Source organism: Neopsephotus bourkii, unplaced genomic scaffold (assembly GCF_033783945.1).
Source record: "Neopsephotus bourkii isolate Nb327-2 ecotype Australia unplaced genomic scaffold, CSIRO-AGI_Nbou_v1 NB_1574, whole genome shotgun sequence".
In the NCBI taxonomy this organism is placed as follows: domain Eukaryota; kingdom Metazoa; phylum Chordata; class Aves; order Psittaciformes; family Psittacidae; genus Neopsephotus; species Neopsephotus bourkii.
Window position 1 is genome coordinate 4,549,800 of NW_026902050.1, and position 25,033 is coordinate 4,574,832.

Here is a 25,033-nt window from a genome sequence, read left to right on the forward strand (position 1 = left end):
ACTACAGCAATGATGAGCCTGTATGAAAACAAAAAGTAAAATTATATTAAAAATTCAGTAAATTATGCAATATTACTTCCCATCAAAATATTCTAAAATATTCATGTTCCTAATGTACATACCCTACAAAGACCCTAGGATTGTTTGTTAGACTTCTTTGTATAGCAGATCACTAACTGCCATTACCATTGAAGTTAAAAGGAAGCATTTAAGAGCTGCTGAGGCCCCGCAACTAGGCACTACTTCTGTAGTGGCAACGTCACCATGGGGTTTAAGAGGCAGCCAGAGTGGAACACAGGCTTTGGGAAGAAGAGCATGTTGGCGTCACTTGAGGTAAACAAATGGCCACGGGCCTCTTCACACAAAAGCCCTCGCTTCTCTGTTTCTCGCAGTAGCTGTTTGGCATGTGTGCATTACATAGGCTCGAAAGCGATGTTTTTGTATGAAGAAAGGCAGCACCACTGACGTAACTGCCTAGGTGTTAAAAATACTGTAGCTATTTGCACCCTGCCGGTGCCACTCCAAGCACCTTTCTCTGTGCAGGGCTCTGGTACCTCCCCCAGCCTCTCACCGTCGAGGCAGAAGAACATCGACCACGTTCTGCCGTAGCAGCAGCACACCTGTGTGCTTGCTCCGCAGCCCACTTCACCCTCCGTTTCCTCACATCAAACCAGCGCCGTCCCTCGTTCCCAGGGCGACCGGGACCGGGGCTCTCAAGTTGCACGGCTGCTCCGTAGCACTGAGGGCTGGCTCCACGGTCCGCCCGCAGAGGGCGCCCGGGCCCCGCTGCTGCGGCGGCTCGTGGTTGCGGCGGGGACCAGAGGGGGAAGAGGAAAGCAAAGCAAAGCAAAAGGAAGGGAAGGGGCGGGCGGCCCAGCCTTCTCTCCCGCCTCCCCTCCTCGGCTGGGCAGCCGCCGGGACTGCTGGGGCGCTGCGGGGCAGGTCGGCGGCCCCTGTCCGCGGGAGCGTAACCCCATCCCTGTCCGCGGGGTCTTCAGTGGGGAGAAACTGCCCTCCGTTAGCGGCGGCGCGGGGTAGAGGTGTGCGGCGCCCAGTGCAGTCGGATCCCCGGAGCAGCAGCCCCCGGAGCTCTCGCCAGGTCGGTGCCTGCCCCGCTCGGGTGCGCGTCCTCGCCTCCCCAGACAGGTCAGGTCCGGTCCGCCGGGGCCGACCCCGCTCCGCTCAAACTCGCTTTGCCATGTGCGTGGGGCTGTAGAGCCGCCGCCCTTTTTTAAAGCCGTTCTTCATTATTATTCCTTTAACGTTGCCTCCCCCATTCCCGTTTCTCCCCTGAGGACCGATTGCTGTCACAGTGCGAGGGCCAGGCCCGGGTAGCACCCGAGATCTGCAAGGCCGCAAGCAGCTGCTGCCCATGGACCATCCTTCTCGCGAGGGATGGTGCCCAGGGGTTTCAGGGATGCGATCCCGTCCAGACTGTCCTGAAGAAAGGCGCTTCCTTATATTTTGTTGTTTTGTGGTTTGTTTGTTTGTTTAGTGTTGTGGGATTTTTGTTGTTGTTGTTGTTGTTGGTTTTTTTTCATCTAAGTTGGAAATAATCTGCGATAACAGGGCTAGGCTTCTGGGTAAAATTTGGTCTTGCTTTCTCATCAGATCTTATCATCATTCACAATCAGGATTTGTGTAAAAATGTGTTTAGAGAATAGCCAGAGACAAAATACAATGATTTAGTTAATATTGGTGTTTGAGGAAGCCCTGAATTATTCCTTAGCTTAGCTCCAGTTTTTCTTTTCACCAGGGATAATGAAATTATAAATACTATACAACTGAACATCTTTTGGATTTCAAGCTGTTATTAGCTGCTATTTAAAGAACTTGCAAATCTGCCCAACACACATATCTGACATCTTTACACATTACTAGCAATGTCTCATACTTGACATGCAGAAGGCAGCAGCCAGGACTCATGGATGTGCACAGCAACTTGGCCACTGGAGAAGCAGAGACTGTGGCAAGTCTCCCAAGTTCCAGGGAAAGCTTCCTCTTCCTCACTTGCACTGTGAAGCTATTCTTAGTGAAGTGGATTTCATTTATAAACCATTGACTATTTGTGTTTGCATGTTTTTACTCCAGAATAAGGTATTAAAATAAGAAAAAGTGTCCAAACAGGGGTCTCAAGCTCCTAATTCTTTATTACTAAATATCTTGGACCATAACAGTTTATTTCTAGCTAGGCAAACACTAAACCTTTTCAGAAAGGTATGATGTCAAGGTTCCAAGTTAACTGTTCTGTGAAAATAATAGCCTTACTGTAACTTTTCCAAACAGTAGTAACTAGTATTCGGGCAATACTCGAAGACAGAACATGAGGTTACAGGCAAGTTATAGGAACGTAAATCATTGTTCAGTATTATTTTATCTCCTTGTCATTGGCAACATAAATACTATAGGAAAAAGTGTCATCGCAGTCTCCTTATCCTCTTTTCAGTTGGAAAGCACTTAATGCAAGAAAAGAAAAACGAAAGGCTTTATTTTTAAATGTTGAGGAAAAAATCAAATCTCTGTGCAAGAATGTAGATATTGGAAGAGAGAAGCATCTGTATTGGTCTAATTCAAACACCTTTATTTTTTTAAGCTAAAAATGTATGTATGAAATACTTCAAGGACAGAAGACAGTTTATTTGGTGAAAGATACATCCGAATATGGTGCAGCCAGTCCAGGTGTGAGAATAGCTGAATATCAATTGCTGACACCATTGCCTATTGCCTTCCCAGCAATGGCAGGAGAAGTTCAGGTTTATACATTTAGTTGATGGCATCCAGTTCTGGCCACTGGTGGAATGCTGATATTGGGCACTTAACGGGAAAGAGTATTTTGCTGGGGTTTTAAGAAAAGTAGCAATTATTGTAAGCTTAAGAATACATTCACAAGGACTGGCAACATTAACATTATTCTGCTGTGTAAATGTTAAGTAATAACAACCCAAGAATACCCACATGCTTTAAATGTGTTAAGTGCGTTGTGTGGCAGGAGGCCAAAGCTCAAGTCTTCAGTCATCTGGGAAGTGTAAGTGGCCTGTCTAATTCCTACCGCTTTTTAAACTGTTTGGTTTTCCATAATAGCTGCAGGGGTTTGGAGCGGGGAATAGCAGAAGATCACGTGGTCGAGCCTGAACTGCCGTGGTTGGACTTGCTGCCACATAGTCCTTAACCTTACAAGAGAACTTCTGCATGTGAGTCCAGCAGCAGTTCTGATATTCAGACGTGGTTTTACATACCAGGTTAAACCTGAGTTTTCAGACATGAGTTTAAAATACCCATGTTCAGTCTTTTTTTTTTTTTTTTAATCTGACATGTTTTGCTTATCTTGAAATGTGCATTTTAGGATGAAGTTTAATGAAATGTATAAGGGTTTTTTTTTTACAATATTTATGAATGATTGAAAATTCATGCCTCAAACCTGCCTCCTAAGTAGTAGGTATGCTTTGGTGTTTCTCCCTATTTAGCAGGTAGTAAAACCCTGCTCTGCTGCAGAGTACCAGAGTGGGAAAGTTTAACTGAAACATCGCTTAAAACTTTTTTTTTTAGTTTTAATAATTATTTTCCAAGATGGCTACAAAGTCTCATAACTTCGCAAGTCTAAGCTGACTATATCTAACAGGCTAAGGTGAATTCTTAGTGTATGAATAAATGTTCTTTTTTTGTTGTTCAGCTGGTTTAGGTCCAATGATGACAGTTCTCCTGAGAGGCAGCCAATTTCTGCAGAAAATTCACTCCAGTTAACACTGCAGATACCTGAAGTCTCATGAAAAGAAAAAGCAGGTTTCTCAATGAATAGAAAAGTGAGTCCTAACTTTGCACTGAATGATGTGCTATAAAAACAAACTTTGTGAACCTTTACTGGGATTTGATACAGTGTAATGCATAATGAGGGTGGCTCCAGACTGTTGCATTGTGAAAGGGTACATTGTCAGCCCTTCCAAGACCTGTCCCCCTGTGAGTGAAGAACATCAAAAATCCCAGCCACAAACATCAGGCCTTTAGGGACTGCTGTCTGTGAAATACTGAGTAATATTATTCTGGTATAGAGGGTTACTCTTATAGCTCAGTATTATCTCTTCCTGGTTTTCAACTTCTCCATGCATCTGAGGTGTTCCAAATGGTCTTAGCCGTTTTCTTTCTTGTTACTGGTTCTACATCTGCTTTTAAATACTAAACAGATGAACCCACTAGCATAGTAATTATTTTGTTGGGTATTTTATTGTTAGATTCCTCTGTATAAGGAATTACTGACCTTCAGAGGAATTAAGTTATCATCAAAATGAGTAGGATACCAGCTATTTTTTGTCAGGAGGCAGTTTCAATGAATGGTAGTTAATAATTACACATTTTTGTTAAGATTTTCTTCAGTTTTTTAGTGGTTAGCCTTCTAAGTAAACATTAACATTTCAAATAGGATGGATATTTCAGCAGAACAAAAAATATCCAGAATTATATAATTGGTTACAAGAAAATATTTTTGAAGGTCAAACCTACTCCTCTGTTGCTTCAAAATTTAAGCCACATTATACTATTATGTTTCATTCTGGGGATTTTGGGGGCAGGATTGCTCTACATTTGCCTTCTGCAAGTTTCTCATGCTTTCAGTCTTTCTTCATATTAGTGTTAAGGCAAACTTCTTGACACTATGTTGAATCAGTTGTTAGTCTGATGGGCCAGTTAGATTCAAGTAGACATTAATGCTAGTCTGGAATCTTGAGTCATAAATTACTTCTTTTTTTTTAACATTATCCTGAAATCAGTTGCATAGAAAACAACACTGTATTTGTGTTTCCTACATATGAGTGGAGTATTCAGAATCTGGGCTAGTACCATTTAAGAAAGTACTGTTAACTTACTGGCATTACATTGGGCATGAAAATCAGACTTTTGATCATAAGTGTAAATAAATTGCTTGGTTTACTTTACACTCGGGCAAATTGCTGGCACCTAAGTGTAACTGATGGTCTCAGTCTAACACAACCTCAGACTAAAATGCTATAGTGTATAAATCTGGAGTGTTGCAGATTTGTGAACAGCTAATGAGTGTTATGGGCTATGAAGTATTTTTCTTTCTTGGAAGACTAACTTCTCTTCTGTAAGCAATAAATGTAAGCAAGCTTTGTACAGTTAATGTCTTATTCACACTAGCTATGTTTATTTCTTTGAATTTGGCAGGTTCGTTTATGAGATTGGAAATAACAGTGATATCAAGCATCCGTCTGGATGCAGAGGTCTTTTTCACAGAGGATAATCAGCATTGGTAAACAGATTTGCGGATTTGCATGGGGTAGAAAAGGAGGCAGAAATAAACTTGTGACATCAAATCGTGGTCCAGGAATGATGGCTTCTCAGCTGAATACCCATGCTTTCAATATCTCCTCAATAGAGGATAGGAGACTGTGCATAAATGGAACACCATGGATTTGGCATCTCCTGGAAGAATGTGTCGAGAATGCGTGGGAGTATTGGAGCGTTGTCATAGGGCTGATTTCCATTGTCTGTTTTCTGTTTGCTGCACTACCGTAAGTTTAAAGTCTTAAGCAGTCCTCAGATTCAAACATGAGTAATCTTGCCTGCAGCCTTTTTCAAAAGCTGCATTTTTTTCATTTTATCTTGGGTATGTTTCTCTATCTGCATAATACAGATATAATACGCCAGAGAAACATGTTGTTCATGTTTGCAAAAATATTTGGTGGCTGACAAATGAGCTTGATGTGCTGTTCTGGTGTACTGACTTGACACTAATCTCTGCCACTTAGAGCAAATGAGAATAAATCACCTCTCTTATCTTTGCCATCCTGAGATATGTGTGCATGTGCAGGCATGCTTGCAGTGGGAGCTGGCTTAGTGTTCATTCAGACCATATACTATGTCACCAAAACTATTGTGCTGGCTCCTGCTGAGTAAATTTGGCCTGGGAAAAGGTCAGAAGTGATACATGAGTTAACACTTTGGTAGTGCTAAATCAGCTGCTGTTTGGTTGCTGGCACTGGGTTCGGGTTTCAAACATGTAGGGAGGAGATGACAAAGGAAAAGTAGAAATGTTCCCAGCAGGTGAAAATGCCTGAAACAAAATGGGATTGACTCCAAAGTCTGTCCCCATAAGGGGAATATAATTTACTGAACTAGTAAAAGGGCTATGGAAATGAAGCAAAATAAAACCAGTCTTAGTAAGCTGTTTAGCTTCAGAAATATTAGTTGAAATATGAGTTGGAAAGGAACTTTACATTAAAACTGTCATATTAGCATGAAATTCATCAAGGTATGTCTAATGGACTCATGTCTGGGATTGCTTCATAGTCCCTGTTGCGATTCTGAATAACAATTTTCCAATTTAGAGACATAAGCTAAATCTAGCTTACTTAGCTGCTCTTTTAGCAGCTTTGTTCATTCTTAGCCCTTCTCTGTTAAATAACAGTGGATTTTCTTATTTCAGTATCTTAAAGGCTGGTATCTACAGCAGGCAAATATAAAATGGTTCTGGGGCATTCTGGAACATGGTTCTGGGGACCAGAAAATGGTGTTTTAATACCATTAAAACCGAGCTCATGCAAGCAGTAATAAGGTTGTGATTTGAGTCTTTTTTTATGTTAGGAATGGTGAACTATAGCGATACTAAGTTCTTCAAAGGTAAGTGGAGTATTGCTGTGATAGGTCTCTTGGGGCTAGAGTTTTAATTTTTCTTTATTCAGATTTTGAAAAATATACTTCTGAACTTATTAAACATTTTTTGGTTATTGCAATTACTTCTGGAATTTGTGCCAGTCAGGTTTACGTTGCCTATCAGAATGGAAGAGTGGATCAAGCGCTGTCTTTGGGCTTTCTGCTGGGTTGGATAGCTGGAGATATTACGAACTTCATAGGCTGCTATTTAACAAATCAGCTGCCAATTCAGGTAATTTGTCAGTATTCATACTTTTTGACTTATCCTTTTCAAACCATCTCCTTAAACTCTGAGATAACTTAATCTTGCACAGTGAAGTGGATACCGGGAAAGAAAATAGTTCTGTATTCTGTTCACTGTGATTTGCAAAACAGGTCATAATTTTCTAAATATTTACATTGAAACTGTTATGCTTTATAGGAACCATTTCACATGTAATTAACATCCAAAGAGACTTCCTAGGAGTTACTCAGTGATGAATGAAGTGGGGAATTTTCTTTTGAGCTTCAGCATCAAAATAAGCTTGTAGAGTACATAGGGCTGGAAGAGCCTGGAAGGCTGTTGTGTTGTTTAACTGGTTTGGGGCAGCTACTCTTTACACTTCCTCTTGTCTTTTTATTTATTTTAAGAAAGCTGTTTATTAACAGGGAAATACTAGTTCAAATATTGAAAATACATTTTCTTCACTAAAAGGAGGGTTTCTCCAAAAGAAACAGTCATTTTCAGCAATACATTGTGCCTGAGACTATCTGCAGTTCTTTTTTTTTGACTGTTAATTAAAAGAGAAAGGGCTTTGTGTCAGCCACCTGCAGAAGTTTTCACAAGCTGGAAATGGACCCCAAGCATGGATAGAGTTGTCTTCTTTTTTACAAGCTAATGCGTGATGTTAAGCGTTCCATCTCCCCATTATGAAAAGGTGAAGAGAAAGTGTAATTTTGTCTTACTGCAATAGAGGCACTGAGTAGAATTAGTAGCTTCTGAAATGCTGGGGAAACTAGGTGGAGCAGACTTAAACTTTTGGAGAGGAAGGATTTATAAATCTGCCCAGGTAGGAATTTGTGCTGTGCATCCTGGAAAATTACCAACTTTTGCAACTGTGTTGCATAAGGTTTACACTGCGTTCATCTGCTGTGCTCCAACTTGTTTTGTACAGGAAACTTACTTTCTTTTTTGGCAGTACTTTGTTATTTGTCATTCACATTATGATTACGAAGCAAAATTTCCATACATTACATTAATGTGTTTTGATCTACTATTTGTATACTGAAGAAACAAATGGATCTTATCTTTCAGATTGTCACTGCCATTTTTTATGTTAACATGGATATAATTATGATTTCACAATTTGTCTACTATAAGCTCAAGAATCAGGAAATGAAAAAATGTAAGTTTTTTCAACAATTAAAATGTTTTCCATAATGTAGCACACTCTTTGCTTTAATATTTTCTACAGTGTTTGAATATTTTTTTTTTTCAGAGGGATCAAAAAATAGAGTGCACAAATTCTGGTTGAAGTTGTTAGGCCCATTGCTTCCAGTTTTCTCAGGTCTTTTTGAAAATCCTGCCCTGTGATTTTCTCTTTTCTTACCACGTAGTATCTGTAAATATTTTTAATGTAGTACTTTCAGTTTACATAGACATAAAAAAATACAATAGTTTTGGGGAACCTGGCCCCATGTTTTAACTTACTCCATGTTTTTACTATCTACTTACAGCTATTTATGTGTAAGTTGAAAGCGTTATTTTTTTTTGCGTGGTTCAGGTAGTTTCCTCCATGTTGATTGAAACGGACTTTATTTGCTTTTAGAATAAAATATATTGACATCTTCTTGTGTTCTGTTTCCATACATATGGTTAAAAAACATTCAAGGGGAATGAAATTAAGACTTGAGTTGTGCTTCCTAAAATCCTGGCAATAGTTGTAGCATTCAGCCTACCAATGGGCTACTGTTTTGACTGAAATGGAAGACAGAAAGCTCTGTTCACATTGTATCAAATCAAAAACATTAACTCATCAGTCTAAAAAGTATCGAAGAAAATCCATGGTGCATCAGAGGTAACAAAAAGCTGAAGTAAAGCAGATGCCTGCCTAGCAGACTAAACAGGGATAAAGCAGATTCATTCAATGTGGAACTGATAATAAACCTGGATATAGGTCAATGTTGAAGATCCTTCCTTCCTGCTGCCTACTCTTGAAAACAAACACAAGGTTTTGTGCATTTTAACTGCCAGCGCCTGTTTCAGCTCAATGGTTTGCATAGCTGTAGAGGTTTTGCTTAAAGCTGAAAAATAACTTTTGAGTACCCAGTTCTGGAGTGCCTACCTTAGCAATTTGGTCAGTTTTGCAGCTCAAAGTACAGCCTGTGGAACAGCAGGACTAAGTCTGTGTTATTTCACAGAATCCTATTTAGGCTACAGGTCTTTAGGGCAGGCTTACTAATGCCATAAGCAGTTTGTTCCACTGGTAACAGTGATCACAGGAGTTTACTAGCATCTTACAGATATGGAAGGTACTGTAGCTCCAGAGTTTTGTATGGTTGTCTGCCAGTTTCAGGCTGTCTTGTCTATGGAGACTTGCTGTATGAAGTCTGTATTTGAGTATGTGGGTCCTGGTAAGGCTTGTTATCTAGCTGACTATAGACGTGGAGACTGGTCCACCACAGCGCTGTATGAAAATGTTCTCGCAGTAGCAATGCACACTGAAGGAGCTCCCCTCCTGTTCCTGCACTTCTACCCTCAGTTATTGCACAAAGACACAGCACAACTATGATAGTGAGCAGGAGTGGGCACAGAGCCCAGAAGAAAGAGGTGAACTTAATTACTGCCAAGAAAAAGATACATGAAACTGTACCTTTACATTTACATATTTATTGCAAACAAAAAGTAACCTCAAATTAACAGCAGATGTTATTTTTCAGCTAATTTGTTTGTATGTCATTCTAGGCAGCAAAAGCCTGAAGAATTTCTGTATAACCTGGATCATGGTGTGTATAGCACTGTGTGTTATTTTACTCTGTCAGCTATTACTAAGAAACCAAGACCAGAGTGGAGTAATCGAAAGAAGTCATGTAAGTTCTTACCTGCTTCCATTCCAAAAAAATTCCCACCCAAGTGTCTTGAAAAGATTGTGTACTGTAAGCTTTAAAGAAATTTGGATGACATTTTTAACAATGCTTCAGAAATCATAGCTGTGGCATTATGTGGATGTTTTAACTTTGGACCATGCATCCCAAAATAAAAAAGTTATAAAACTGCTTCTTTTTTCAAACTGTGTTTCAAACTTATGCTGTCCCTTGGCTCATTAGGATGTGCCACTCTGCAAAGTAACTTGTATACGTGTTGGGTTTCTGCTTGTATTAAATACTGTGGACATCCATACAGAGACTACACAGCCATGAGTGAAATCAATAGAATTGGAAAATTACAATTGTACCTGCTGCTGCTGTCAGTTCAGTAGGAAAGTTCACAGGCTGTTGTAGCAATTTGATGGCCTTTATACTAATGCCAGTAAAATAATTGTAATCCAGCAACATTGCCCAGCAGGGAAGCAGTTTATTTTCAAAACACAGCTAGAGTGAAAAAACTAAGAGCTGTTAAACTGTGAAAATGAGTATTCTGCTTTCTCCAGACAGGATGATTCATTTTTTTAGTGGCCCTAGCTGCAGTTCTTAGTTTTGGTTTGAGTTATTGTGCCCAAGCTTTTTTAGCAGGAGGACTGGATTGATATTAGTGTCGTATCCTAAAGCCTGGCACTAGTTTTGATCTCAGTCATGGCTACAACACAGCAGTTTGCATTGTTGCAGATAAAGATTAAACCCTTTCTAGCCCTCTATGGTCATTTGAAGAGCAGCCCTGAACTGGTTTGAAAGGAGTTCTATCCAGAAAATCAGCCAGTGGACTCTCAGTTTAATCCTCTGAAATGCCTGAAAACATTCTTGCCAAAATATATGTACCTTTCTTTTTCAGAACTCTCTTGGTATGATTGAAATGTCAGGCTTCATTTGTGGCTATGTATCCTGCGTGTTTTACTTGGGAAGTAGATTTCCTCAGCTGTATAAAAATGTAAGTAGGTTTTTGGCTAAGTACGCATGTATATTTTACAGGATACTCTCTGTTGCTTTAGGTGTTGGATTCTCCATAACAGTGAGCCTGCTTGAACTCTAAAATGATTAAAAAAAAAATAAAAAGGGGGGAGGGGGTTCTCCCATTCAGAGGATAGTGAGAATTTTAGGAAAACACTGGTTTTAGATGGAAGAGAATTGATTTGAGGAAGAGGATGGGAAGAGGAAATGAAGTATTTACAGCTGAGTTTATCAGATATGAGCAGAAACAGTGTGTGTGATTGTTGTCGTGAGCAAGTGATATTTCCCCTTTTCTTTCTTCAAACCAGTCTACCTTAAGTAATGACCCATGGGATCAAAAGTTAGAATTAGCACAAAATTAGTTTAGAATTTTGGCCCCTTTTCAAAAAAGATACCATTACTGACTGACTTTTTTTTTTTTCACAACCTCTTTGTTATCAGCGTACTAAAAACCAGAAACAAACACAAAAAAGACCAGAAGTTTTTACACTGTCAGTTCTATGCAGGCATTTTAATTGTTTATAGAAATATTAGTTCATTTCCTAGCCTATTCATCTTCCCCTTTTACCTTTTCCTTCACAGCTGCAATGCCACAATATTTTCAAAAAGGTCTATTAAGCTGACTGAATAGACCAACAGAGTTTTTAAGAGCTAAATATAATTTGGAATCAGATTATCCTTGCTGCTTTACACTTACATAAAAATCACATTAGTCAGAGCTGGTTCTAAGTACTGTAACAACTGTAGTTTTCAGAGATATGTGCTGAAACTACTAAGTTTGGATGATTCAGAGCCCCAGAAGAGATGGACAAGAATGACTGAAAGTCTTTGGATGTGTTAGGGGACAGAATGCCAAATTATCTCTAATTGGCTACTGTGATACAGGTTTTAAAATTTGTGTTTGTAAAAACTTCCTTGTATTTAGTTCCGAAGAAGATCGACAGAAGGCACCTCTTACTTGCTGTTTGCGTTAGCCATGATGGGAAACTGTACCTATGGACTGAGCCTTGTTTTAAGGATGCCAGCTGCCAAAGCCTTCCAGGCCCTCTACTTCTTACACCATCTTCCATGGCTTATTGGAAGCTTTGGAGTTTTGTTTCTAGACATTTTTGTATCCTTTTCATGTTATACCTAAAGTTTCTCAATATAGGCTTGTTAATAAGTACATAAGAAAGTAAGTGGGGTTTTGTTTCAAAATCAATCTTTTTTCTATAATTCTAACCTGATCATAAAATCTTTCTAAACAATAATTTGTATGCTTTTTATAATGATATTTCTCCTTTATGGGTACATTGCACAGGTTAATTTATATCTTGTAGCCAATGTGTAGTGTACTAAAAGTTGTGGGGGGAGGTTGCACATTGTGCTACTGTTTTTCTTAGGTTTGCTCTCTGATTAAAAAAAAAAACCCAAACAAACAAAACACAAAACAACAACAAAACAGACAAGTAAACCAAAACCAAACCTGCTTCTTGTTAAATGCAAATGCAGAATTAGAGCTTTGAGAATTTGGTAAAATTGTGTTATTGCAAGATTGCATTAATGTCAGAGATAAAGAATGAGGTTTTGGCAAGCTTAGTTTCAGAAAATAGCACTTAACAGAGAAATGCTGCAACTACCCCTTAACTGCATGATTGGGGCAAAATCAGGTGTGTTGAAACACTGAGTGCCTCTGAAAACAGCGGCTATGCTCACAGAGTCATACTGAGGGCTAATCAACTACTTGCTTATCTAGACTAGTATGTGAGTTTTTTGAAAGTCCTGAGCAAACTTAAAACACTACAATTTTTTATTCTTCTATTCAGGAGACATACATGAGATGCCCACAGTATATCAGTTATTGTTAGTCATGCTTTCTGTAGATTAAGTGTTAACATTTTGTGATCAAGAAATTAAAAGCAAAATGTTTAGAGTAATTAGTGTACTTTTGCTTTAAAAGCCTAGTGAATAGTAATGTGGTGGTACTTGGTCTTACTATTCGCTATAGGTTTAGAGCCACCTGTTCTGTTACTATAGCTTGTATTTACTTTAAAAGAAGATAAAGAGGAGATTTTCTGATTTTTCCTAAAGTAAGGGATTTAGGTTTGTGTCTGAAAACATCTTGGTTTTCTGAAACCATCTGAAAGCATAGGTCCATGAACTCAAAGTATAAAACAGAGTAAAATGAAGAGTGGTTTCAGGACCATACTGAAGCGTATTATCTTAATACGTTCCATATTAAAAGGAGTTTCTTTACCAGATTTACCTGGAACAGTTCCAGAAGTTATGATTCCCAGGCATCAGTTTTGTCCTTCTGATTAAAGTAATTTCATAAGCCACTCCAATCAGACTAGCGATGCAACAGCCGACCTCGGCGTTCAAATGGACTGTTAAATTACACTGTCATTCAGAATAGCCATCTGTGTTTTTTGTATCTCCAGCCATGGCGATTTAAGTGGGCACTTCAGTAAAACGTTCTGCATTGTGGGAACACAATATTCCACTGCACTGGTAAGACTGAACTGTGGCCCATGGTCCTTTCTGAAATAAATTGTAGTTTTATCTTTTAGGAACTAGTGCAGATTCTTCTGCATGAGCAGACTGTAGAGATTCAGGGTTGCTGGCCTGTGTGGCTGGTTTGAGTGCTCAGGCCTTTTGTTCCATGAGTAAAGTAGTAACTCTTTCTTCTGCCCTCAGCTGGAAACATAAACCAGCCAGTATTTATTTACCAAAAAAACCCTAGAACTTGATCTTGATGACCCTTACAGAGCATTATGTGCATATTTGCAGATGCCTTTCAATGATGTACTCTGCAAAGGAACTTTTATATTTGCCACAAACCTCCCCCCCCCCGTCTGAGCCCTGCCCCAGGATTGCAGTGCCAGTATCCACATGACATTCATTTCTGGGTTCTGTCTTGATTGGAGTCTGAATCCAATCTTGCTAATAGTCCTCCAGTTTAAGTTATATTGAAAACAGATGCTTTCAAATCAGGTTGAGGAGCTTATAGGAATCTAGTCAAGTATATAGTGTTAGTTGAAAATGTATAAAGTATTTGTAATCAAGAGAAAACAAAAGCAGACCTCCTGCTTTGAGAAGCCCTGAAGGTAGGGAAGTCAATGCTTTTTAAAAGAGAGCTTCATTACTGTCTCTTGCCAAGCAAGTAAATAAAAAAATCTAACAAACTGATATGTCCTGTTAGACTAGAAAACAACGGCATCACCTGGGTTTTGAAAAATTGAGGAATTAAATCAAAAAGTAATGATTTCTAGGAGGAAAGTGTTTCATAATTGATTATTTGTGTAACACAGTCTCTGTTTTGATGGGTACTTGCAGAAATTGACTAATTCTAGTAGACTTTACTCCTGAACAGAGTCTCTGTTTTGAGGGGTACTTGCAGGAATTGACTAATTCTAGTAGACTTTACTCCTGATAGTATCCAGAGTTTCATTACATGGAAAATAAACTCTCATTTTTCAAGGTCCAAGCGAGGATTAAGAGTTCACTTACTCTGTGTCTGCTGCAGTATTCTTTTGCTTCCATCTGACACTGCTGGTGTGGACTATTTTTAGAAACAAATGGACTCCTGATCACAGCTGGAACAGCAGCTCCAGCATTATTTAGTGCAGGATTACACTGGAGTTGTTTCGCCTTGGTTTAACACGTTAACACAGTCATCCTGTTTCTTTGGTGTCTACAGTTAAAGTTATTTGGTTGCACAATAAGCAAGGTATTTTTGATAAATAATGGAAGTATCCAATTGTTCGTAAAGTATGAATTGTCCTCCTTTTTATTTTAAGAGGCATTTTGTAGCATCACACATTTGAATTATAAATGGGACATGTTCTTTTCCACTAAACGTTTCCTTCCAACTGCCGCTTTGCAGCTGAAGGTGTTTGGAGCCTCTCAAGAAACCACAGAGCTCAGGGTTTAAACGAACCTAAGAGGGCGTATCACCAGCCAGAGACAATTGGTCCAGGTTTGCCGACTGTGGGCTTAATTAGAGCTTTCTTTTGTGATTAATTAATATTTCACTTACAATACTATGTATTTTAAAATACGAAATCAGTTGATGAGTAGTTCTGCCCTTAGACCTGTAGCAGTAGTCATCACTAAGCTTTTAAGAGACTGAATCTAGTGCGGGTTTTTCCAGAAAACTTGATCCTTTTCTGTAGGTCTGTTACCCTCTTTCACCCTGCTTCCTTCCTCCCCTACTCTTACCAAAGCCAAACAGCTCTGCTTTGTGCTTAGTTCAGACAAAGCCCTTTACCAAGATTTTGCTTGCTCTTTTTTTTTTTTTTCCCTTTACATTTATTTATTTATTTATATTTTACATCACCCTGTTGTCACAGAGCTGTGTTCAAATCCTCCACATGTGCTTCTTTTCATTCAGTGTGGCCAGGTTGTTACTAGATAGCCAAAGTATACTCAGCAAGAGCCGAAATGTTGTACACAGACTCTTCTCTTGCACCTTTTATGATTTGCAGAGCAACCACTTGGAATCCATTATATACTTCTACAAAACATCATACTTTGTAATTTAATTACACTGTGCAAAGAGCATGTCTGACCTGACAATGCAGCCAGGAGTTTCCCAGCCAAACAAACAACTTCATTCTTATAAATGCCTGCTTCTGTCTCAAAACTGTTCTGGATTTTGTCATTAAATTGTTTAAAAATCTGATGTACTAGCTTCATAGCTGTCATAAACTTTACTCTGAGAAGTCAGTTTGGTCGTCTCCTCTGCTTTGGGCTGTCTGCATGCTTAGGTCTTAAAGTTTCCCCTAAAAAGGCAGACATGAGCAGCAAGTTAGTTTCTGTATTTAGTGGTCTTGGCAGTTTAGCATTTATTTAAAAAAAATATGAGCATCTGAGTACATCTGCTGCTAAAACATATTCTAGAAATACAGTTTGATAAGCTTCACATAACTTGTGTTTATAATTTATTCCACCTTAAAAGTTCTGTTGCTGTTGCCAACTCAGTGGCTAAGAGTGATAATGCAGTGCTAAAGAGCAGGCTTGTCCTGAGCCCACAGTATGTTTTCAGCAGGTTTGATTCAGAGTTCACAGGTTGCTTTTCCACCAGTGCAACTATTAAGGCTTGAGGAGGTGCTCAGCTGCAAGTACAGTAAGGCCTAGGAGAAAACAAGAAAAAAGTAGGAAATTTGAGTGGTAGCTATATATACTATAAAAGTAATTTGCAAAGCTGTAAGAAGAAAGTGTTCCCCACATATTACTATAGAAATACTAAAAAAGGCATGCAGAGCTGCTGTCTCTCTGTCTCTGAAGGAAATCCTGTCTAGTCTTTAGCTGGGGAGCCTCAGAGGTGGGGCACTGGAAAGCTTTCAAAAGGTGGGATAATTCCTGGGGCTCAGCCTAGGATGTAGAGAATTTCCTCTCCATTCACCCAGGCCTCCCAGAATGCTTTTTTTTTTTTATCTCCCCCCTCCTTATTTTTATAGATAATTACATACATTAGCCTCAGACTTCTCACAGCTATTGTCTACCAGCCAAGTTATTTTAGCTGATCTAAAGTGTTTCTGGTAGAATTCTCTATGTCAGATTCCTCCCAGAGAAACAAATTCATTTTTAAAATGGGATTTTATGTCTAGCAGTAGTTGTGATCCAGGCTCTGTGAAAACCTGGACTTACACACTGGACTTAGTGCAAGGTACCTGGGTATACAGATGGCCACTTTTGTCTCCACTCCATACCTTTAAAGCTGCTTTCGTGCAGATCCTTATGTTGGGGGCTCCGTACTTGACCTCATCTACTATACCTGCTTCTACTCAGCTAATATCCTTCTTAAAATTTGAATGAAGAAAATTGGATAGCAAGTAATGCTAGGATTAGAATACTCTACTGCTGAAATCACTCTGTCTTTTAGGAAAAAAGTACCCATACTGAGTAAAAAAGGTAGGAGCCATAAACCTTCCCTGCAGAGAGTGCTGCTTTGCTGGCTGGCATTGGTTTGCCTTTGTGACTGCTTGCTGCTTTGCATTTCATGTCACTTCCAAATCAATTTATTCCTTTATTCCATAAAATACTATGAGTATTTCATAAAATAAAATAGAAATAGAATACTTCAGGGCATAGCTGGGTAGAATTGTACCATAGCCTTGTATCTCAAAATGGTATCTCTATCTGAAAACAAAGTGGTTCAGTGCCTCAAGTATAACAATCCTCAACTCTCTAACAAAAATTCTGCAGAGTAAGAAATCTGTCCATTGCTCAAGTCAATAATTTCATTTGAGAGCTGGAGCCATCAAGAAAACAGGACAAGTACATATTTGTTAATGCATTTTAGATTAGCAGTGTTTCCAGTGGTCTGTGTTACAGTAGAAATAAATAATTATGTCTAATTGCAAACAAATCTGTATTGCAAACTGCATTAAGTATTGACTCGCAGTGATGTATACATGTCAGTGCCTGTAAATATCAAACTGCCTAGAATTTTTCAGGAAGTGAAAGTTTTGTTTTCTTATCAAGCACTGCTCATCTATTGCTAAGAAAAGTTTCTTAATAACTTCTCCATTTACCAGTGCCCACTCTTAGCCCAGACCACTGAAGGCTAGAGTAGTACAGAGCAATATGTTTGATTCCACATTGTTCCTAGGCAAACCTTGCTTCTATTCTGCTAATGAATTTCATGCTTAGGATCCTTGCATCATGAGGATGAGGTAGTGAAGAATGTTACCATGTGTATTCGAGCCATATAACCAGGGGGAACTGAAGTTTTGAGTTAGAATTTTTCTGTTCCCTTTTCTAGTGTTGGAGTAAAATTTAATTAAACCTTTCACCCTAAAGAAGTAGGAAAATGGGCATTAAGTAGGGTTTGGAAGAGGTTGTATGTGAATGTCAAAAATTCTGCAGTTCGGATTAAATAAAAATAATCCTGACACTAAAGTACGTGAATTAGATGCAGCTTTCCTCTGTGAACTGTGGTATTTGGAGTCTGTGCCAGAGCTAAATGGATGGCTGCTTTTATTCTGTACAGCTTATTTTGGTTTTAATTAAAAGCAAGTACTGCAAATGCTACCTCTGTATCCTAGTTAATTACTTCCTTACCCCAAAATAACAGGTGACTCTGCAGTTCATCCTGTATCGTCAGCAGAAGGAAAGGGAATCTGGTTTAGTAACACTGGAAGTGGAACCATTGCTGGTGAACGAGGAGACGGCCTAGTGTTGGGCTGTGTTCTGCTCCTGGGTTTTTCATTGGATTTTGCTCTTGGATTATTTTGACAAACAGTTAAGAGTGCAGTTGCTAAGGGACCAAATTTATTACTAATTATTATTTATTTTGTCATTAATTTCTCATTAGTTATTTGAAAATTATATGCCAATAATAAAATATTTAATATTTACTGTCTTGTTTTAGGCTAGATACTTTTTTTTCCTGAATTATTTTTTTCCCTGAGTTTAGCTATTTCTCCCTAAAGTCTGATACAGAGTGACAGCAGTAGTGCTGTAGAAATATTTATTTGACATCATGATACAGTGTGTATTGTGGGATGACTTTATTCTTAGATGAACGTGTACACCATGGTTAGCAGTCATGTGGCTGGTTTAAAGCCAATGAATAAGATTATCCCATGCCTTGAACCCAACCTGTAGTTACAGGCTGCTCAGTCCAGGTGTGTTATATGGTAAATTTGGCCTTTTTAAATTCGTACTCAGTTTTGTATGCATCCGAAGAAAAAACGTTGAGTGACTTCAATGCAAAGGATCTGCTAATGATGCAAAACTGGAATCCTGGTGTACGTTACTGGGAGTCTCAGGTACAGCTCATTGCAGAGCATCATTGTGCATTTTATTTTTAAGAGTTAAAGCATATGTACATCAATACCTGTCTGTTCCAAGGATTATAATTACTGTATGTCATCGTATACCCCATATAATGGTTTTGTATGCCATGAATTTTCTTCTGGTTTAGGTAAGTACCATGGAGGTTAAAAAACAAACAAAAAACTCCCTAGAAGCTAAGGAGATTGTAGCTTGCAATCACTTTTTTTTTTTTTTTTTTGCAATACTGTGTTGTGTTTGAAGAAAGCTTTAATAAAATAATCTCAAAGAATAAACTTGTTAATTTTTTATTGAATATATATGTAATGATTCACTCTTCAATAGATATGTTTGTGAACAAAAGGGGTCTTTCTTTAAAAAGGCCAGTATGAACATTGTATACATTAGTGGGTTTATTGTGACGCTCCTTCCTTTTGATTTCATGTGACTGGTAAAGGGCCATGATTTAAATTTTGTTTTTAAATAATAAATCCTAATGAATAATAAATTATTTTTTTAAATAATGAAAGAAAATAAGTGCAATCGATTGTGTCTAAATTGCTGCCAAAAGCATGCACTCTATGACCTTTTATAGGACTTCATGCACACTCATATAACCCTATTGAACAGGACTGGGGTGTTTGGGAGTTGGGAGGGGGGGATCAGCCTCATCCCTGTTGCCATAGATGGAAATGTAATTCCAGCTTCTGCTGCAGCAGTAAGTTATGTGAGGAACTGAATTCCATGTTCTTGCTAAAAATGAATTGGGTCCTGTCAGGGGATGGCAGACTGCGAGATGGTGGATTAGGTGTTAGTGGCACAACGTGCCATGGAAGGATAAACCCATTCCAGTGGCTTCCAGTCCTGCCACCTGCCAACAGTACTGCTCAGTAATCCTTGTGCTGGTGTTGTGGGTATAGGCAGTGCCACGACAACTGAATAAAAGGGAATTACTAAATTGTGTTATGAAAAGGCAAGTGCTTCTGAAATGTTTTACAGTTCTGCAAAATGTGGAGGGTTTACACAAGTTCTACCCCAATGAAGTTAGTTTATTATTCTCAGCTTCTACTTGGGAAGAACATGTTTTCCATGATTTCTGAAGCGAGTAGAGGGTATTAGAAATTAACCTTTTCAGTACCTAAATTAAATGCAATTTGTCTAACTCGCAGATTTATATGCTGTGCACATGAGATTATCAGTCTCTTGCCTGACTGGTGATTGAAACCATGACTTCTCACTTCTTAATGCAGTTAGAAATTGTTCTTATATTATTTCTTCAAAGATCATTTCCCCTTTTATTGCTATGTGTAATCCTGGTTTAGGATGGTTTTTTATCCCTGTTTCACGCTGCTGTTTGTTAAAACAGCCAAATATGGGGTATATAAAGTTACTGTGATTTGAGAATTTTAATGGAAAATAATGTAACTTTTTCAATATGAAACAATGATACCTATTTCTTGATAGTTCAGATATATGTAATATTTAGTATATGGGTTCAGTGAATGCTTATACTTGAGAAGCTCTTATTTCCAGTTAGCTCTTTGGCTTCAAGAGCTGATCAAATGCATACAGTAGTCCTTGCTGTTTCCTGTTGCCTAGTAGGATGATACTGTCTTTGTCACCCCTTTCTCAGCCCATAATTATTTTCTCAGAACCAGATCTTGCCATGTTGGAATAAGAAGGTAGAGCAATGCCCAAATATACCAGGTTAGAGACTAAAGGCAGATCCTCATCACCTCTTTGTTAATCCTAGGCAGGAAAACACAGAGCGTAGCTTTTATCCTTCTATCACAGCTATTTGGTTGGAAAGCAGTGTCTTAATCTTCTTGCTTTATGCTACTAATTCTTCTTTCGTGCTGCATGTAATCCAAGATTAATGGCATTGTTTTCTAATTTTGTTTTTTTTACTATCATGGAAATCTCATTAACTAAAGGAAACCTCTAAAATGTATTCAGGGCCTTATTTTTGAACAAATTCATCAAATAATTTAGCTAACATAGTTCTCCATTGTCCACAGAAGATTTTCCAGGAATGCAGTTACTCCTGGCTGTTACACATCAGTTGTGATCACCTGTTTCAATAACAAAAATACATACCTAATTTGCCCCTTCTGACTGTCTCTTTGTTTTTTCTACATTCTGCACTGTGTTCTCACTGAAAAAAAAAAAAAACAAACCAAAAAACCCACAAAAAAAAAAAGTGTTATTAGTCTGTAGGAAAGCAAACTGGTTCGTCTAGTAAAAAGTGCAGAGAAAAAGCTGCCATTGTTGGCTGCTCCAGGATCTTATTCCCTCTGTTTCTTATGAACTGGCTTTTAAGGTCTGCAGCATCTTGTGGAAGTAACAAAAGATGCTCCCGCAAGGTTTTTAGTACAATACCATTGAGAGGGGGTTGTTTACAGCTCTGCCAAAAGTACAAGAAAAACAAGCTGATTTTCAGGTTCAAAGACCAGAAGCCAACAATGTGTCCCTATTTGCCATCAGTGCTTAGACTAAACCTGTGCAAGGTCACAGCTTTATCTGTAGGTATAAAAAACTTGGAAAAGAATACCCAAGAATGGGCAACAGTCAGCTTGTTCTAATTATTCCATTGCAATTTGTTTAGTTATTGCTCTGTAACCTCAGAGAGGCAAGAGAAAAATGCTTTTTGGTTACAGCAGCAGTTATTATGGATATGAAATATCATTTTCCTAATAGAGTAAAGGTTGTACAGGAGAAAAATGTCAGCTGTACCTTGTGCCACTCACTTTGTAGCTGTCTCTTTGTGTGACTTAACACATCCATGATATTTTAAGTTTATGGATGTTTAAGTTAAAAGTTAAATGTCTGTGTGGCACCATGTGTAAGAAGCTGCAGGTTCAGTTAAGCAAAGCTTTCTCTGAGGGAACCCTAATGAATTGCTACCAACATCTAGGGCTTCGGTTGCTTCAAATGACATTTATTAGTTCTCAACTAACAGACAATGAAGACTTTATGAATAATAAGGAAAAGATGGATGAGCAGCTGCTGCTACGCAGTGTTACCGTGGGTGCCAGGGCTTCAGCAGGGATGCACCCAGAACTGCCTTTGCCTTTGCAGCACAGCACTTCCTTTGACAGGTCTGGATCCATCCCCTGAAAGCTCCTCAGTACTGCAAGAATGGCTGCCCCAGGATCTCTTCCAAATCCCCATTCTGAGTGTTTCCCAGCCGTTGTTCCAACAGTCAGGTGTTAATGGCCCACATCAACTCCAGGATAAGTAAATCCAGCCACTGCTGTGGTGTGCTTTGTGGAAATTTTAACGGTGGTAGAGATGATTCATGAATATTAATTGCTTTTAGTACTTTGGTATCCATCCATGATACTGCTGAAAATATATGGTTTGGAGACAGGGCATTGATTTGTACCATGATGAGGGGAGTTACTGTAATGTGCTCCAAACAGCTTTTAAATCATGACTATAGAGGAATTAAGACTAGTTTAATACAACTAAATAATACTCTTAATGATAAACCATTAAAATCAAGTTGACTTTTAGATTCTAGCAATTGTATCAGACAAGGTGATTACACTCAGCGTCAGTATTGATAATCATTAAAATAGATTAAAATATCAACTGAGAGATAAGAAACACTGGTTGACTCTGGCAGAAGTGCAGGTTTGATGTTACAGCTGTGTCACTTCTGCTCTCTGAAACTTCTTGCTGCTACATGGAGGTTCAGTAGGTACCAGTTCTTCATAAGCATCATGTGCCTCAAGACTACCACTGTTCTAACAGCACATTTTCTCTTTGAAAGTCTTTGGAGGACATGTTGCAGACTTCAGGAAGAATAAAGCATTGCATCATTTTGTCTGACTTGCTATTGGTAGCAGACTTGTACTCACTCCTGTTTGGACCCCAGTTGTTCAAATAAAGGACATCTTCAGGGTCTTAACACACCCAGAGGAAATGACCCTCACTGGGAAATGTGCCTTTATTTCTCAGCGCAACTAAATTTCTTAGTTGTTTAGGATCCTTAAGCGTGCAAGCCTCAGAGAGGAAGGCCAGACTCTACATTTTCTTCAGCGGCAGCCTGACCTTTCTCCTCTTAAAGGAAGTTCTTATAGGCCTGAAGAGACTTGTACATGAAATGACTCAGTTCTTCTGAAGAAGCTGGACATAAGGAGCTAATGGGACCACAGCACAAGCAAAGCCTAAGTATCTCAGGTGGAGTGCAGATGGACCCGAGGTAGCCCTAAACCCACCAGCCCATAGGCCAAACATCTCTCATGGACTAATGCTGTCTCCTTAGGGAAAATTGGCTCAGCAGAAGGTAGAATACTGAGCTAAAAACAGTGCAGGTTCAGGTAAGGCTGAGGCCCCCCCCGGCATCACAGCCCACAGGGCAAAGTGCCTGGTGTGGATGAAGGGGGAAAGGGAGGGAGGAATGCTGGAGCAGAGCAGAGCAGTGGGACAGGGTGACATGGTCACCCACAGCCTCTCTCCTCCGGGATTGCCCCCTAGCACTGATGTTATGGCATCCACAGCAAAACCAAACACCTTTGCAGGTCCAGTAGTAAGTGAAGATAACGGGAAGGACCAGAGGAAGCTAAGGAAGAGGGATATAATGCTGGGAGAGAGAAGAGGAAGATGTGTGTGAAGGGGAGTAGAAACTACCTAGTCAGAATTGATCCTTTTTTGCCATAGGCAACACTTGATGCCTGATGGACTGTCCGTAACTTGGGAGCTTGATGTTAAAAATATCCTTCTTATCAACAAGAGATGATGTTCACAACAAGGAAAGATGTTTTGCAAGTAGGGAGAATCGATGATGTAGAAGAGTTCTTGAGCATGTCAGAGGACAAATTGCCCAGTGTTTAAAACAGCTTCTTGGAAACACACTGTCCCGCTCCAGAGCTCTTTTGTGAGCAGGCTTTTAGTGGGTGTGTTACTCTCCACCCTTTGCTGTAATGCAGTGTGGCCATATTTGGGGCACTATGGTGAAGCATGGCTGCCGGTTTTGTGTTGGGGATATTGAACACTCACTTGTTTGTGCCTTCAATTGCAAAGGGCTTTTTAAAATTTATTACTGGTCTGGCTCAAGTTATTGTATGATCCTGTAAATACAGGCAGAAGATGGGCATTTTATGATGTCTGACTTGCCTACAATATTTTTTTATTAAGTAAACTGTAATGGTAATATTGGGTTTTCATTTCTTGCTTGCTTCTTTTCCAACATTTGCCAGTAAATCAAAGTTGCAAAAAGCCATCTCTCCCTCTGTGCTGGCAGAGCTAATGGCAGCTTGGTGGTCACTTGTATTTGGAAATGATATAGCCTGATTTCTAGGCACTCAGCAGACTTCAGTGCTGATGTATTGACACTTGCAGCTTTCAGATCAAGGAAGTAGTGGAGGATAGCATTTCCAGCAGAGAAATGTCCATATTTTAAGGTAAGGACTGTCGGCTGTAGTTATGCCAATTCACTGAGACACAAAAGTGCCATGCTTAGAAAGCAAGCAAGTATTTCTTTCCCTCTTCTTCCAGCATCTCTGCTTTTTTGCAGGTCTCCATACAGCACATCAGGCTTGTTGGGTAACACAGACACCCTCTGCAAGCCCCTAGCCATGGGCCAGCAGGGCTGAGCTCAGGTCAACCTCACCCATCACACATCTAAGGACCCACAGCTGGGCATTTTGACCCATTTTGTAGCAGGGACTCATTTGATTTGTTCCTGAACAAATGTACTGAGATAATGATATCTAAGCATATCTATGATCATTAATTTGAAGATGCATTCAGCAGTACACCCTCTTCTCCCAGTGCTCTACCTGGGCTCTGAACAATCAAAATTTCACACAAAATAATGTTTAAATGCTGAACATCAGAATTTTTTTGCATTTATGCATCTGTTTTTAAAATACAAAAGCCAGAAGCTTTCTACAAGTCATAGCGTTATGCAGTCCTCTCTTGTTTGTATATTTGTAGCGAAGAAGCAAGAAAGATTTGATGTAGGATGAAAAGATAATGGGCTGTTGAACTGCTGGCAGCTGCAGGGGCAGAGCTACTGCTAAGCTGTGAGCCAGACTTCGTTCTGCTCAGCCAGGCCACACCGCTGCTTCACAATTGGTTTTGTTGAACTGAAGCTGTAGTGAAAGCAGGTCCTCCCACTTTTATCTTTGCTCATTGCTTTTTCTCTAAATACTAAGATTGTTCAAATAATCAGCAAAGAATTTGCCTGGAAACACAGGCAAAGACCAACAGAAACGGGGCCAACAGGCCTCCTGTCCCTGCCCTGTGCTGTGATACCAGGCTGATCCATGCTCTGTGAAACCTTCTTCTAAAGCTCTGTAATGTCATATGCTTAAAGGAAGCCAGTCTCAGCTCAGCCCCAGGTTTCTTTAAGGATACGTGCCCATAGTGATTCTCCCTTACGCCAGGGATTTGTTCACTGAAGCCACTGGCCCAGTCCATCAGGCTGACCAGGCTTGCTGTCGTGGTTGTGCTGGTTATGTGCTGGCCTTGTTCTTCAAACACCCTTGGATAAAGCCCTTCTACACCAGGATTCTCA

General features: G+C 39.4%; 1 protein-coding gene across 5 annotated transcripts; it reads left to right on the plus strand.

The window, feature by feature from the left end:
- Nucleotides 1-886: 886 nt before the first annotated feature.
- On the plus strand, nucleotides 887-18,673 carry LOC133222156 (lysosomal amino acid transporter 1 homolog). 5 transcript variants are annotated; one of them, XM_061371607.1, is made up of 10 exons: nucleotides 887-1,099; nucleotides 3,671-3,800; nucleotides 5,176-5,260; nucleotides 5,387-5,522; nucleotides 6,766-6,895; nucleotides 7,958-8,048; nucleotides 9,608-9,732; nucleotides 10,631-10,726; nucleotides 11,672-11,857; nucleotides 17,807-18,673. In XM_061371607.1, exons 3-10 carry the CDS (start codon nucleotides 5,224-5,226, stop codon nucleotides 17,906-17,908), a joined length of 903 nt encoding a protein of 300 aa, XP_061227591.1. In that variant the 5' UTR covers nucleotides 887-1,099; nucleotides 3,671-3,800; nucleotides 5,176-5,223; the 3' UTR covers nucleotides 17,909-18,673. The 5 variants fall into 5 exon arrangements, with proteins under 5 accessions (XP_061227591.1, XP_061227590.1, XP_061227593.1 ...); XM_061371606.1 differs by having other exon boundaries at nucleotides 5,176-5,522; XM_061371608.1 differs by lacking the exons at nucleotides 887-1,099; nucleotides 3,671-3,800 and having other exon boundaries at nucleotides 5,174-5,260; nucleotides 6,770-6,895.
- Nucleotides 18,674-25,033: the final 6,360 nt, after the last annotated feature.

Coding starts and splice junctions, on each gene's coding strand:
- LOC133222156 (XM_061371606.1), top strand. CDS start 5,224: ATGCAGAGGTCTTTTTCACAGAGGATAATCAGCATTGGTAAACAGATT. Junction 5,523..6,765: donor TTTCTGTTTGCTGCACTACC/GTAAGTTTAAAG, acceptor AATTTGTGCCAG/TCAGGTTTACGTTGCCTATC. Junction 8,049..9,607: donor GAATCAGGAAATGAAAAAAT/GTAAGTTTTTTC, acceptor ATGTCATTCTAG/GCAGCAAAAGCCTGAAGAAT.